The following is a 15,805-nucleotide window of genomic DNA, read 5'->3' on the forward strand; positions in this document are numbered from 1 at the left end:
AGTTTGGAATTGCACATCGGCACTTTTTGTCACTAACGCTGCAGGCGTCACTAATTTCACTTTAGTAGTACCTACTATGGCAGAAACTTCCGTTCATTTGCCCACAACAGCCTACTTTGTATTCTGTGAAAAGTTTTAACTCCAATCGAATTAATGAATCGCATCGTTTATGCCAGTGAATATAACTTATAATAGATTTAATTTTTGTTATTAATCATACAATTATTTACTTTTGTTTTGAATAAAATTACAAATACATTTTGAAAAATCTTTAATTGAACAGTTATTTTACGGAAAATAAATAATAAATGATTTAAATAAAATATACTATTTACTTATAACTTAAATTATATTTTAAAGCAATTAACTTGAATACCATCGGTCTACATTGAAAATTTTATAAAGTATCAATCCATTTCTCTTATTGATTAGTTGGGTTCGCACTTCGCAACGTTGAACGCAAAACAAACGTTCACTGATGAGGACAATGAGCATCGCAGTGAGCAATTCACGATCGCTTGAAAGAGTTTTTATTCATTTAAAATACCAATACCAGATTATTTATAATTGTAAAAGCAAATTGCTTCGATTTAAAACTTCTATGGTATTCGTATACCATTATTTTTTGTAATTTTACGTGATACTGTTTTCTCTGCAGGATTACAGGACAGAAAAATATTTCAACGTTTTACTTAATAACTTAAACAGGTACTTATTATGAGCACTAGAAATATACAATATTAGTTTTATCAGCGACATATTATTTTCTTAACATAAACAATAGGCAAAACTATATTAAAATTATACATAGAGTGGTTAATTTTAATTTATACAGAGTTTATGTCCTTTCATAACTTACTCGTATAACACTGTATCTCAGCTGATTTCTCGCACCACTCATAGCACTTCCGGGTTACAGCGTAAACTCTTTATTTCGCGTAATTTCTCTATCTACTTCTTTAAATAGTGATCTATCTAAATATGTCTCGTATTCCTTGTATCAATTGTTCTATTAGCGGGTCGTCATCTTCATATCCAGCCGAGTGCATGTGATGACGAACACTGGATATACACTAAAAAATAATAGTTATATATTTAGGATTACAAGAAATAAAATAATAACACAGGAAGTATATCGATAAGGCCTCATTTTCTCTACAGAAAATCAAGAAAAAATTAGTTTGGCGTTAAGCGAAAAATAGTTGAGTTTTAAAATTTAGTCGCATCACCTTCTCCAAGTATGTCAGACCGGCTTGCGGACAGATATCCTTCACCATATCGACACTGAGGTGGTTGCGATCACTAAAGTTGCACAACAGGTCACGCAACTCCCGAAGGAACTCCGGCAGCGAGGCCGCCGTCAGGTCGGGCACGATCTTCACGCTCAGCTGGTAGCCGACCGGCAAGTCCGTCGCCTCGTCGTACTCCTCGACCCGAAAACATCTAAAAGGAGAAGGCATTTCAGGACACAGTTCGGTCACTCGTCGTCGGGCGGCACAGCGCGCTCCTCACCGGAGCGTGGAGGCGCGGCGGCCGGGCGGCCAGTGCTGCGACGTGACGAGCGCCAGGAAGGGCAGCGGCCAGCGCAGCGCGGCCTGCAGCGCGTGCTGCGAGCGCAGGTCCTGCGCGGACGGCGCGGCGGGGAAGCGCGGGTGCGAGTGGTGCCACGCGCACACGGCGGCGCCGCGCGCGCGCAGCCAGTCCGCCGCGCGCGCCTGCGACACGGGCTCCATGTCGCAGTGCGTGGGCGCGGCCACGGCGCGCACGCGGCGGTACAGGCGCAGGCGCAGGCGCGGCGCCGCCCAGCGCCCGCCCAGCAGCCCCATCACCTCGGCGCGCGACGAGTGCGCGTGCGCGTCCATGTGCAGCAGCGCCGACACGTGCAGCGCCACCTCGCACGGCGCCTGCGCATGCGCACGGTTAGCATTTGCAGACTCATTTTAACTTATTATTATATATTATTTTATTTATTACTTAGCACATGTAATGATCTCTAGTCTAGTTAATTAAATTCGATTGTTTAATGAGGACATCATTGTGAATTATTATTGCATACTGACCGGTTTCTCTGCATTGTAAAATCGGCATGGAATAAGATTTATAACGGGCTTCTTTTGTTGTCGTTCCTTGCGCGGCTCCTGGCCTATTTCGTAAAGATCGCCGGAGTCCGTGTGCATGATTGTATATCCACCGCCTCCGTCCTGAAAAATAATATATTTATTTGATGCATTCGAAAATTGGCAGAATCTTTATTGTGTATATTAATAAATTAATAAATAACTAATATTTTTAAAATAAGCTGTACCTAAATATATAATGATTCAAACACATACCAAATTAATCTTTCGGTTCCTTTTGGGCATTGGTTCAAATTTCCTCAATGGAACTGCTATTGGACCATCAAGCTCTTTCTCTTGTTTCTTCACTTCTAATTTAACTGGTGAACTCTCTTTGTCACTATCAATGTCCACTTCTATGTCACTTTCACACTCTGTATCCTTCTTTACAATTTTTATCTGTAAGTTTAATATACAAATATAATGTTAATGAAAACCATATATTTTGAAAACATTTAAATACTGAAAAAACTGCTAAATCAATATAGATAAAGTAATACCAAGGTATGCAGTGCTTTTCAAGGGTTTTGGTATATTATAGTATTACATAAGTAGCTACCCCTTGCTGAGACATGAGAATAATTGAATGACATGTTATTGTCCCATAATAAATGTTAATTATTAAAAGTTTTATGACACTTACAACTTCCTCTCCCTCAGAGACGGGTAAAGCTTGTCCTGAGCCGAGAACTATTTGCATCTGAGGACTTTTCACACTATCATTTGAAAGGCTGGAATCCTTTCTTTGTCTACCTTGAGGGGATTTTAAATTATCATTACTCTTATTCCTAATTCTTCCCTTATCATAATTCCTCGATACTTTTCTTCTATGATTGCCAATCTTTTTCATAGCTGTAACTTTTTCTTTTTGTTGCTTAAAGGTTTTCTTTGTTATTGGCTGCGTTACATCTGACTCAGAGTCTACAGATTCAGTAGAACCAACGACAAGATCATCTTCAAAATATAATACTGCAGAATCAATTGTATTAATGTTAGGTTGAATTTTTGCTTTTGGTTTTATTGGAGTATTTTTTACATTTCGATTGACATTTTTCTTTTTGAAAGGTTTTTTTGTGACAGGTATTGTTGGAACTCCGGTTGAGACTATGTTCAAGACATCGCTCATGCTAACGAGGCTCTCTGAAACTATTTCTTCATGAACAACAGGTATATCTTCTTCAAGTTTCTCAATATCATGTGATGTGTCAAGATGAATTCCATGTTCTGCTTCAATTAATGCTTGTATTTCTGCTTCTGTCTTTGTTTTTATTGTCTTTGATATTTTTTTTACATTTCTGCCATATTTTATCTGTAAACATGAATTTTATTAAGTATTTATGTTAATAATGTTTTCAATATTTCATTAAGAAATAAAGATCTTAGGAAAAACATTAGTAAAATTAGTTTACAAAATATATTATAATGGCCAGTTAATTAAAAATTAATTAAATATAACTTTCAATTTTACACATTAGCTTTAATATATATATGACTGTTACCATTTCTGTCTTTAGTAAATCTCGTTCAATCTGAGTCCATGTGGTATGTTGCTCTGTGTTGTACTTAGCTGTTGTATTATGTCCAGAAAGTTTCCTTGACGGACCTTCTTTTAGCCTAGAACAATAGAAACACACTCATAGCAATTATTCTCTCTTTGAAATAGTAAATTATTATTAACAATGTTTTAGCTGAAATTATCATATCACAATTATGATAAAACATTTAAAAAGAAAAAGTAAAAAGAATCTTTATGAATGAGAAGGTTACAAATCTATTCCACCACACTGCTGTAATGTGCTTTGATGGATACACATTAAAGCACATTACAGCAGTGTGGTGGACATGGAACATGGCAATTCTATATCTGACATGCAGGTTTCCCTACAGTGTTCTTGTGTTTCTTCATTGTCGAGCACAAAATAGATAATTAACACAGATTAAGCAAATGAAAATTATTTGTACTTTGGTTAAGATTTACGTGTTCAAACCTCAGGGCCATATCGCCTCTTATGATACTCTTGTATGCTTCTTCTACTATGCAGTGAATAAAAAGAATATAAAGATGTATACTCCCTTCCCAAACCGAATTGCTATTTTATTTTATCCTTTTTATCAAGGCTTACCTATTTTTATCTATATTCTGTGTATCATACCAATTGGTCGCCGGTGAATCGAGCAGCCACTGAGGGTGCACTGTGTCCTCCCTGTCTGAACAAGAGGGTCTAGAAATAGATGAGACAAATTGAAAAAAAATATTATTAGTAAACAAATAAACGTACTTGCAAAGCGTTTAAAATTTCTCACTTTTATTAATTTTTCTCTTTAAAAACTTTTTAAACAGTATTTAATTATGCCTATTAATGATCATAATATTTTGTTTTGAACGAATAAATGTCAAAGTATAACAACAATATAAGATACATAATAATGAGTATGAAGTACATATAATTTATAATTTGATTGAAGAATAACAAAGCCAAAACTCGAATTTAATTACTTACATTCCTTGATTGTTTTGTGCGAAACAGGAATTAAAAGAAAAGTCTCCAAGTACGTCAATTTCATCTTCGTCCGCCATTTTTGTGCTATAAAAAAGAATCAAAAATAAAATTACTAAAATTGCCAACATAACAGATTAAATATGTTTTAAACTTTAAGGCTTATAATTAGTATTTTTAAAGTTTTATTTCTCAATATATTTATGGGATTTAAAAATTCAGATGAAAATACTTACTGATCTGTATGTAATGAAAAGATGAAATCAAATCTTAGGTGAACAACTTATTAGCCATCTAGAATCTTTATCTTCTCGAAGTTAATAACTTGCATGTTAATAAACGTCAACTGTCACTCATTGTCACTGTGATCGGTCGAATATCAACAAATCGCAAGTTCTCAAAATAAGAAATGATTATGATTATATAGTAAAGACAAAAAACATTCATTATTCCTTGCGTAATGCTAGTGATAAGTTCTGATGTGACAAGTATAAGAAAATATATGTTAGTGCTCATATGAAGTTTCTATTTGTGTATTGTAAATATGAATAATTTTCTATTTAAACTTAGTTTTTTAAGTACTAACGCGGGGATATTTAGACATTTTTCCGTTTCAGCAGCTAGAAATGCGAACTACTCGTAAGTATTAACAGTATATATTTTTGTATGGATGTTAAAATTAATACCTTTACTTACTTTATACAAAAAAACTTGTGTAAAGATTTTCCAGTAATATATTTACGCATTCACAAATGTAATAATAATAATTTTATTAATAAATAAAAATTTATTACACGTACTTTTCAAACAATACGTAATTCTTTATTTAAATGAGCTATTACGAATGACGAATGAACTATGATTTATTTTCAATTATATTATAAATTGAAAATAAATTACTTACTTATAGTTCATTCGAATTATAAGTACGTTACCATGGTTTATTAATAGTAGTTGTATAATTTTTTAATAACAATAATGTGACTTATTTTAACATACAGATGCAAATTACTCGTGGTGGGTGGTGGCTCCGGGGGCTGTACGATGGCAGCTAAGTTTGCAAGACGATTGAAAAAAGACTCTGTAATTGTATTAGAACCCAGTTCGGTAAGCGACACTGTTTATATAATAATACATTTATATTTATATAGGGAACTATAGACAGTGAGAATTTGAATGCATATTGACAGTATAATTTAATATATAAACATTTGACCTGTGGATCTATAGGCCAACTTGTATGCCTGATGACTGCGGAATCTTATGTTTTGAGGATTAAAATCTTACGTTTTGTAGGTTCAAATCTGTAAAATATTTATGCACTAAACCACTTTCACTTTTAATTGGCTGTAGAAAGTGCAAATTTGTTTCTGCATATACTTGTACTACTGTGAACTACAATATCTCCTTTATAGCTAGGCTTTTAAATAATTCTCTGTGTCCGAAACTTGGTCAAGAGGAGGAAGAGGTTTGAACTGGCTAAACTCAGGATCTAGTAGCTTAAAAACTTTTTGCATTAGTTGAAACATTTGTTGTGAAATGTTAAAATATTTATGTAAAATCAGACGGGCGTTTCACGGCGCTACAAGTTACTGCTCCTTGAGGTGAGTGAAACCTGAGATAAAATGCGTTTCGGGCGAACATTGACAAAACTATAAAATGATAGCCTAAAATTTCTACAGTTATCCTACAAATATAATAAAATTTCGGTATCGTAATTTGGACCAGCTGATAAACCGAAGCATAAACTCGAAAAAAAATGATCGTACGAGTGTGGTTAAAAATGTAAGCATATGAGCGAACTACGTAATGGCAGTGTTGACGACAAATCGGGAAATTACTTTGTGTAACTATACTCAACACTACACCAGGTTGAAAACAAATAATCATGACGAATACAAGAGCTGTTTGATTTAAGAACAATAATACTTGAGTTATAATTAAAGTAAATATTTCCCTCAGTATTTCAGTGCAATTTAAGCTCGTTCCTCCGAGGGATGAGTTTGCTGGTATACATATGAATTTCGCTGCGTTAATACAGAATATTAAATTGAAAATATCTACAAATTATATTTTCAGCACCAAATTTAGAACTAGCCGGCCACTAAACTTTGTTGTTACTATTTTTTGACACTTAAATAATATTTTTTTTTTTTTTATGGTATTGGTTGGCGGACGAGCATATGGGCCACCTGAAGGTAAGTGGTCACCACCGCCCATAGACAAAGGCACTGTAAGAAATATTAACCATTCCTTACATCACCTATGCGCCGCCAACCTTGGGAACTAAAATGTTAAGTCCCTTGTGCCTGTGATTACATGAACAAAATAATGAATAGATTCTGCATGGATTGGAAATTGATTATTCAAAATCCACTAATTTCTTACCATACTTATAATTATTTATTCACTCTCTATGCCATTCCATTTATTTATATATATATAAAATTCATTTTGAATAAAGAATATTAAATTCAAAAAGAAAAGTGTGATTTATTTTTTATAATTAGGAAATTAATATTTAATTATTCTTTTTGTCATTTTTTTGCCCCTTGAGACAGCTATAGATGCTACACCATCGAAATGTATGCAAAGTATAATAAAATGATGTATTTTATTGACGTATAAAATACATCATTTCATTTTAACGTAACATTAATTCGTCAATAACTAATTGATTCCCGTTCACCACAATGTAACTATTCTTTGGAGCCATTTTGATGTTATATTTCAGGATCAGGAATTAATTTATTAGCTTTCCGAATAAATAAAACGCTTCCATTGGTGCAGATATCTTCGTAGTAAATATATTCTGTGTCTCCTGTACGGTCAGTGTGCTACCCTTGCCAATACCCTTCTAGAATTAGGCATGTTTTCTGCCTATAGCAGGTACACTTACCCGCTTAGGAAATGTTGAATTCCTGTATGTAGGTACATAGCCAATACTGACTGAAATTTGGATTTTATGATATGCGCTCCTATCATTTTTCGTATCATATCTATTTTCCTGATAATGCAATACTCGCCTTTCTACAATTCTTGTATTGCATTTAAATAGAATTTGTTCATGATCGAGAATGATAATTCATGACATGAGCCAAACATTTTAAAATATACTTTACTCAAGTGGGCTATATACATTCGTATGATTTACGAGTAGTGAACCGTTCAAAGCCACTCGATATTATGTTTAATATTTTTATACGTTTGCTATCGGTTAGCACAGCGCTAAAATAACAATGGATAATGACGAGTAAACAGCGGCGATTACACGTCGCGAGCAGCGAGTAACGAAGGTCATCTTAATTCACATTAAAACGTTATCTCTTATCTGTGGAGGTACTTTTTATAAACGGTCATAGTATTGATTAATAGGTAATCTCTATGTTACTATGAAATACTTGAATTCACGGTAACTATTCATGCATTTCAATGTAGTGAATATTATTTCGTAGGCTAATATTACTGACCACTATCAAAATGCGTGTGAGGTAGGCTCGCGTTTTGAAGTCAGTCGTTAGTTTACTCTACGTTCTTTCGGAACCTCTGATAATGTTTAGGCAAAATTCATGATTATCGAATGAATAGTTAAAACGTTCCCGCTGTCTGTCTGTCCCTGTATATAACGGATTTTGATGTAGTTTTTTTTATAGACGGAGTGATTCAAGAAGAAGGTTTATATGTCTAATACGCTTTTATTCGCTTACATTGCAAACGCTGGCTGAACTCTACGCAATAGATCAAAATAATGTACTACAGCATTGTAAAACTTAAAAAAGTCCGTGGATGGTATATGTCTATCTCTTATGGATAACTCACAGTAACCATTTTTTATCTTTTACTTTTTACAAGAAATAATGGCTTATTTACGAAGTGATTTTAAGCAACACTGCTTATTTATCCAATTAAGTACCTTAAATACATTGTGCATTTAATATATATATCGATACGAGCCTTTACAGCATGTAATTTAAATGGATATTTTCGAAGATATTATAGATTTAAAATGCAGGGACAAAGCGATTTGTATTTTATTAAATTGAACAGATTGTATGGTTCAAAGCTCTGCACGTCCTGCAATTAATCAAACCCATTCAATTAATTTAACTTCAAGTCTACGTTCAGATATGTCTTAGATGGGTAAATAGTGTTAGCCCAGGGCCCCCTAACTTACGATCCGGCGCTGCGCACAACCAATGGTATTACGTTATTTCAACAAGAGAAAGCAATGCTAAAATCTTAATTCGACGTTGATACTAAGATATACTCGTTAACCCTTTGACCTTTTCAATAAGCTCGAGAACTAAGCAGGTAAAAACAATACATGAAAAAAGTTCCAGTAGAATAATTATATAAAGCACAGTGCTATTACAAATATTTCGTAATTAGTTAATAAAAGTACTTTAATATCTATGGAATCACGTCAATTTCTTTGATTAGATATGCTTACACTAATCAATACGTATATAGAATATTAAAAGATACACAAGATTGAGTTTAATAATAATATAAGTTTTTTTATAGAAGAATTATTGATTTATTGATATTATCTTCCAGGATCATTACTACCAGCCTCTGTTCACGCTGGTCGGCGCGGGCGTGACGTCGGTGGCCGCGACCCGGCGGAGCGCTCGCAGCGTGCTGCCCTCGGCCGCCCAGTGGGTACAGGACTCGGCTGAAAGCATACACCCTAAAGAGAACGTGGTCAAAACCACTGGAGGACATACTATCAACTACGAATATCTAATCGTGGCCGTTGGATTGGTGAATGACTATGCTAAGGTAAGAGAATATTTTTTAAAAAAAAAAATATTATTGTTAACCAGCAACCTAGCAGGTTATTCCTAAAATGTTTTATTCGATTTTATAAGTATGACGGATAATTCAAGTAATTATTTCTATTGTCGTTAGGTACCCGGTCTGACCGAAGCATTAAAAGATAGAAACAGCGGGGTATCAACAATATACTCCTCCGACTATTGCGAGAAGACGTGGTCAGACTTCAAAAATTTCAAAGGTGGCGAAGCGGTGTTCACGTACCCGGACACCCCCATCAAGTGTCCCGGGGCGCCGCAAAAGATCGCATATATGGCTGATTCGTATTTTACAAAGGTATTTTTAAATACTGTCCGTTTTGTATTAATCAAGCAAGCTTGACGTCTTTGGCGCCTTATAATCATTGAAATTAGCATGAAACCAGTGTCTGATTATGTATTTTTTATATTAATTCGTAAATCGTTCAAAAAGTAAATAAAATAATATAAAGATCCGAATTTTCCTATATTATTCTTGGGGCACAGTTATCGATTCTATTTTAAGATCAATAAATTTTAAGCTAACCCGAGCTACAAAAATGTTAAAGCATACTATTATGTAGATTATAAAACAGCTCGGAGTTAATTTTCGTTGATTTTCATACAGAATAAATAAATTTTATATGTATATGATTATTGCATTTAACGAACAAACAAAATGATGTATAATTTAATGATTACCAATGTCTAGACGAACGTGCGTTCAAAGTCTAACATAACGTACAACACGTGCCTGCCCGTCATCTTCGGCGTCAAGAAGTACGCGGACGCGCTCATGAAAGTTGTCGAGCGGAAGAAGATCAAAGTCAACTACAAGACCGTGCTCAAAGAGGTCCGTCCCGACAAGAAGGAGGCCGTGTTCTACAACGTGGACGACAGGAGCAAGGTAGGGTGCTACGCGACCAGGTGCGAATATGAGCCAGTTGCATTGTTGAACCGACGTTTGCATCAGAGCATATCCCAAATTGTTGCGACGCTCAATGGTTTATTTGCGGCTGGTACAATGTTTGTTTTTTGGTGCGATAAAAGTAACTAAAAATATAGCTACGATATACTGCTTGATAGCTTGTAAATATTCCACTGCGCGGCTCTTTTCCTCCTTTGAAGGTGGTTTTTTGTCGATAAAAATTTACCGACGCTAAGAGGAGAGTCACCTCCGCCCATTCCGCTGGTAGTCAGTACGAGCCCCCCCCAGGAGTCGACGCAGGCGTACTCGCTGCTGCACGTGACGCCGCCGATGCGGCCGCCGCGCGTGCTGCTGGCGGGCGGCGCGGCGCTGGCGGACGCGGCCGGCTTCCTCACCGTGGACAAGTTCTCCCTGCAGCACACCACCTACCCCAACATCTTCGGCATCGGCGACTGCACCGACACGCCCAACAGCAAGACCGCGGCCGCCATCGGTGAGTTCCTCTCGGCTGAACTCTCCGTACTTACCTGGGCGGGCGAGCAGGGTTCGGCTATAAAAAACAAATAATAATATAAACCGCACGTGCCCCGCAGCGAAGCAGGCGGCGGTGGTGGAGCACAACCTGCAGACGGCCATGGGCGGCGGCGGCGGGCGGCGCGCGTACGACGGCTACGGCGCGTGTCCGCTCGTCACGTCGTACCACACGTGCGTGCTGGCCGAGTTCCTGTACGACGGCGTGCCGCACGAGACCTTCCCCATCAACCAGGTACCGCCGCCCACTACCTGGCCTCTGATCCTATATTTTAGTAACTCATAAAAATAATTTATCCGAGATAATATTATTATATTGACTGATCTGTGATTGGCAAGTGTGCTTGTCTTTTCAAGTAAATAATAAATATTGAAAATCGGATATAAATTATTTAATTATTTATATCTCGTGATTGTAATTGATTACTGCTCCCAATAGAAATTAACACACGTAAATGACATAACCTATAATTTATACAAAAATATTTCACGACACAGGCGCGCGAAAGCATGATGGCGTACTACATGAAGAGAGACTTATTTCCTTTCATATATTGGAATTTCATGCTGAAGGGACACTACAACGGACCGGAGTTTATCAGGAAGATCATCAACCCGTTTGCTAAATAAAAATATTTTATATGAATATAAAATAACATTTATTTACATGATAACAAATACAAATGTTGGATTTTCAAAACTAACCAACCTAACCTTTTTAGGTTTTCTTAGTGATGGAGAATGGTGACGTGTGTACTACGCAATGTTATCGAAATATATTATGTGAACTGACGAACAAACGAATGTAACTGTTATATGTACTGCGATAAGGTTTCATTTAGATTGTATTAATCCAGACTTGTATAACAAATGCTACTAAAATTAATAATTTGATTCCTATAATATATTATTATAAAGCGATTTTATTTGTAGTGAGTACTAGAAGAGACAGTCTATATTAGTTTGGAGATGAAAATATGAAATTGTATAATATTCAGAGTATATTTTGTTAATAAAAAAAATTATATTTACTTTAAAAAAAAGTATATTTAAAATTAAAACTAAAACTACTGACTTTAATTATTTATATAAATTATTTAAATTAAAACAATATTGTTTTTCGTTTTGAGCATATTTTGGCTGTGAAATATTCAAAATTAAAAAAAAAGTTTTTAATGTTTAAAAAAAGCTATATTAAAGAGTAACTACCGCCAATATAGAGTAAGCATATTGTATTTTGTCAAATTAACATATTATATGTCGTTGTATATAAAGTGATACTATAATATTTCAATATTTAATGACGTGCAATATGATGTTATAATAAATTTTGTAAATTAATAGTATTTGTTTTTTATTTATTTTTAATGTAATTGTGTAGTAAAATAAATAAGCAAATAATCAGTCCAATCATTTTTAATTAAAATTAATATATAAATATCTCAAGATAAAAACATCATATTTAAAATGACAAATTACGAAAAAAATGTTTGATGATGTTCAATGAAATATTTTTTAACATCACGCTGTCAAAATAATGAGCAAAGTAAATTATCTAGTTGGTTTATGAATCGTACAAAATATACAAATGTCGTGAAAATGTAAAATATCCTCCAATAATCCAGAACAACAATGAACGGAATTATTAGACCTCTGACACACAGACAAATTACTTTACAGTTGTATTCCAGATTAAGCACATGCAGAGTGTTCAAGTGAGTTTCATATGTTAATAGAATAAGTAGAAATAATGACAAAAAGTATTTAACAATTAAATCTAAAATTAAACGAGAATAATAATAATATTCTATAATAGATTATATTAAAAAAATCAACTGTAAATAATAACTCTGTGTAAGTTTTTTTTTTTTATGTATATAATATTCTGAGGGAAATATGTCTCGATGTCTTGGTTAAAATAATCAAATCAAAATCTCTTTTTATAAGTTCACGTATAATATCTATCATATTTAGCACTTGGGCGTACGTCAGATGACTATGTGTACTATGCCGGAGGATTTTTTAATAATATTTTTTTAAGATATAGTGTTATTAGTAAATATATCGCTTAGTTATTACCTATAAGACGATAACTCAATAGAGATAATAAATCTGAAATGGTCCAAAGGATGGGCCCGCAGATTTTAACCAGAAATGAATGGCTTATATCCGGATAAGTACCTACCATGGAAAACATCTTATTTCTACTATACCAGAGCCATTTTAGTTCCTATACAAATTGGTGTCATCTTATGTTATGTATATTTCATTAAATAGTGTAACTGCAGATGTAAACTGTTGGTGGTCGGTGGCGGCACTGGTGGATGTAGTGTTGCTTGGCGATTTTCTAAGAAATTAAACGACAAAGACATCATCGTGTTAGAACCGAATAAGGTAATAATGTCATTATTAAAGCGTTGTATATCAGGTAACTATGACTGCCGCGTTGGTTTAATGACTTTATAGCATAGATCCCGAGGTCAACCAAATTCAAACAAATCTCAGGTCGGGTCGATAAAGATTATTGGCTTTACTGTCGGAAAATTCTCAGTAACAGCCCGGAGTCGGGAAGTTGAAAGTGTCTATACTCCCGAGCCTCAGAAAACTCGTAAAGCGTTAGTCGCGCGCCTGAACTCTTTCTTCCCATCGGTTTATGCAGAGTGTCGGAATAGAGAGTACCTACACCTGTGTTTCCGCACACACTCGTCCACTGTAACTGATCTCCCATAAACGAAATCAACCGGACGACATCATCATCATCAAATAGATAAACAAAGATACGTCTCTTTCTACCACCAGTAATTCAACATTCGATAGAAAAATATAAAAGTAGTCTAACCAACAACCGCTATGCGTTTGTTAGTCCGAGTTTAAATTGCAATAAAATAAATATTATGTTTCCAATGGTGTAATATACATGATATATATACACGTATAATAATCATGTACTCGATGAATGACTGAACCTTTCAAATTTCTAACTTGGCACCCCTTGAATGCAGCTTATTATAAACCACTACACCAACGAGGCATATTTATGCTAAAATTTAAAGATATTATTGTCATAAACGAATTACTTACTTGGAGATTGTAAAATTATATTGAAAAAAAAAACGCCATGGTAAAATGAAAAAAGCTGTTAATAATTACTTCAAAAACCCACAGAACCACTTCTACCAACCGCTATTTTCGCTTGTGGGAGCTGGTATTAAAAATTTCGCTGACTGTCATAAGCACTTGAGGTCAGTGTTGCCTCATAATGTGTTATGGCTCCGAGATCATGCAAGCTGTTTTGATCCTTGCAACAATGTAGTACATACTGGCTGTGGATTCAAAGTGCGATATGATCATATGGTGCTAGCGGTCGGCTTGTTAAATGATTACGATCAGGTAAAGTTTATTTAATTTAGTAGCATATCACACATACGCACACATACATAAACGACAAAAACATTGTTCTTCACGCAACACAGCTATTTGAATAAAAATATATGAAAGAATGTTAATGTCTCCATATATGTATATCAAAGATCCATCTCGATTCACTGATTTGACAAAAAACTTAAGATTCTAGGCTTGAGATACGCCCTCAGCAACCCTCTTGCTCCAGTCTCTACGATCTACTCGCCTGAATACTGCCAAAAATGCTGGTGTTGTATACAGGGGTTCAAAGGAGGACACGCTATATTTACATTTCCTAAGCGAGCGGGAAAATGCTCTGGGGCAGCGCAGAAAATCATGTATCTTGCACATGATTTTTGGAAAAAGGTAATTTAAAAAATGTAACACCTAATACCATAACTTATATCCTCTTTACCCATTTTAATACATCTTATTACAGAATAATATTAATTCGGTAACAAATATAACGTACAATACTGCCGGAGGCTCTCTTTTCGGAGTACCAAAATACGCAGCTGCATTAGTGAAGATCACGAACGACAGGAACATAATTGTGAACTATCAACTTGATCTGATAGAGGTGACGCAACACAGGGCTGTATTTCTTGATGTCAATGGTCAGGTATTGAATTAATTGTGAATTCCTGGATTTTATGTATTTCTGGCTAATGGAGCCATTCCCAATCAATATGCAGGAAATATTATAAAGCAGGCGTAACAAGTATACTCTCTGCTCGCTTATTATCTTAATGCGATGTTACGGTAATCCGACTTGAAAGGAATTATATGAGAAGTAAGCGACTTTTTATGTTCTCGAGGCACGGGAGTGTAACATTATGGGAGTGATTTTATTTACAGAAAACTAGCCATCATGGCACACAAGTTAGGAACCTGACTTAAGAAGCTATTTAATTATAATAGTACTCAGTTGCTAGGTCCCAATAGTGGACGTCAATGGGTAGACCGGTACCCATTTACATTTGCTGGTTCAGGGTCTTGGAAATACATATCTGTTAATTTTCGAAGTTTACAATAATATTTCCTTGAAATTTTTATGTTAGTAGTAAAACAAGCCAAATTTAATTCTTATAATAAAAAAACGCCCATAACTATCTGTCCTTGCCAACTTTATAGTTATTCAAAAAATCCATATAGTTAATATCAATTGTATTCCACGATCAGACGATAATACTACCTTACAAGTTCCTACACGTGACGCCGGCCATGTCTCCCCCGCGCTGCCTGAGCGAGTGCTCACAGCTGACGGACGACAGCGGCTACCTGGACCTTGACCACCATACTCTGCAGCACAGGCGGTACTCTAACATATACGGGTTGGGAGACTGCACGAATACCCCTAACAGCAAGACTGCGGCTGCTGTTGGTACAAAAACTTATGATTTTAATAAGCATTACAATTTGAAACATTTGATTGAAATTGATGTTTTTGTTATTTTTTTATGAAAACGGTACGAACATATTTATTTAACTACTAGTAGTTTATATAATCACACATACATATTGCTTGCATCACAA

At 35.2% G+C, this 15,805-nt stretch overlaps 3 protein-coding genes across 5 annotated transcripts; 2 read left to right on the plus strand and 1 right to left on the minus strand.

Moving 5' to 3' along the window:
* Positions 1 to 256: 256 nt before the first annotated feature.
* Positions 257 to 4,702, minus strand: LOC125065966. 3 transcript variants are annotated; one of them, XM_047673830.1, is made up of 9 exons: positions 4,619 to 4,702; positions 4,241 to 4,325; positions 3,617 to 3,731; positions 2,761 to 3,426; positions 2,334 to 2,516; positions 2,061 to 2,201; positions 1,513 to 1,904; positions 1,230 to 1,443; positions 257 to 1,073 (listed from the first exon to the last, which is right to left on the minus strand). In XM_047673830.1, the coding sequence occupies exons 1-9, from the start codon at positions 4,680 to 4,682 to the stop codon at positions 972 to 974; spliced, it is 1,962 nt and encodes a 653-aa protein (XP_047529786.1). In that variant the 5' UTR covers positions 4,683 to 4,702; the 3' UTR covers positions 257 to 971. The 3 variants fall into 3 exon arrangements, with proteins under 3 accessions (XP_047529786.1, XP_047529787.1, XP_047529784.1); XM_047673831.1 differs by having other exon boundaries at positions 4,271 to 4,339; XM_047673828.1 differs by having other exon boundaries at positions 4,241 to 4,339.
* Positions 4,703 to 4,983: 281 nt separating this feature from the next.
* Positions 4,984 to 11,928, plus strand: LOC125065904 (sulfide:quinone oxidoreductase, mitochondrial-like). Its single transcript, XM_047673762.1, has 8 exons — positions 4,984 to 5,254; positions 5,617 to 5,722; positions 9,173 to 9,397; positions 9,527 to 9,727; positions 10,121 to 10,315; positions 10,625 to 10,829; positions 10,930 to 11,102; positions 11,366 to 11,928. The coding sequence occupies exons 1-8, from the start codon at positions 5,160 to 5,162 to the stop codon at positions 11,495 to 11,497; spliced, it is 1,332 nt and encodes a 443-aa protein (XP_047529718.1). The 5' UTR covers positions 4,984 to 5,159; the 3' UTR covers positions 11,498 to 11,928.
* Positions 11,929 to 12,506: 578 nt separating this feature from the next.
* On the plus strand, positions 12,507 to 15,733 carry LOC125065883 (sulfide:quinone oxidoreductase, mitochondrial-like). Its single transcript, XM_047673738.1, has 6 exons — positions 12,507 to 12,582; positions 13,145 to 13,261; positions 14,033 to 14,257; positions 14,435 to 14,635; positions 14,709 to 14,891; positions 15,452 to 15,733. Exons 1-6 carry the CDS (start codon positions 12,568 to 12,570, stop codon positions 15,731 to 15,733), a joined length of 1,023 nt encoding a protein of 340 aa, XP_047529694.1. The 5' UTR covers positions 12,507 to 12,567.
* The last annotated feature ends 72 nt before the right edge of the window (positions 15,734 to 15,805 follow it).

This window comes from Vanessa atalanta, chromosome 8, assembly GCF_905147765.1.
Source record: "Vanessa atalanta chromosome 8, ilVanAtal1.2, whole genome shotgun sequence".
Taxonomy (NCBI): Eukaryota; Metazoa; Arthropoda; class Insecta; order Lepidoptera; family Nymphalidae; genus Vanessa; species Vanessa atalanta.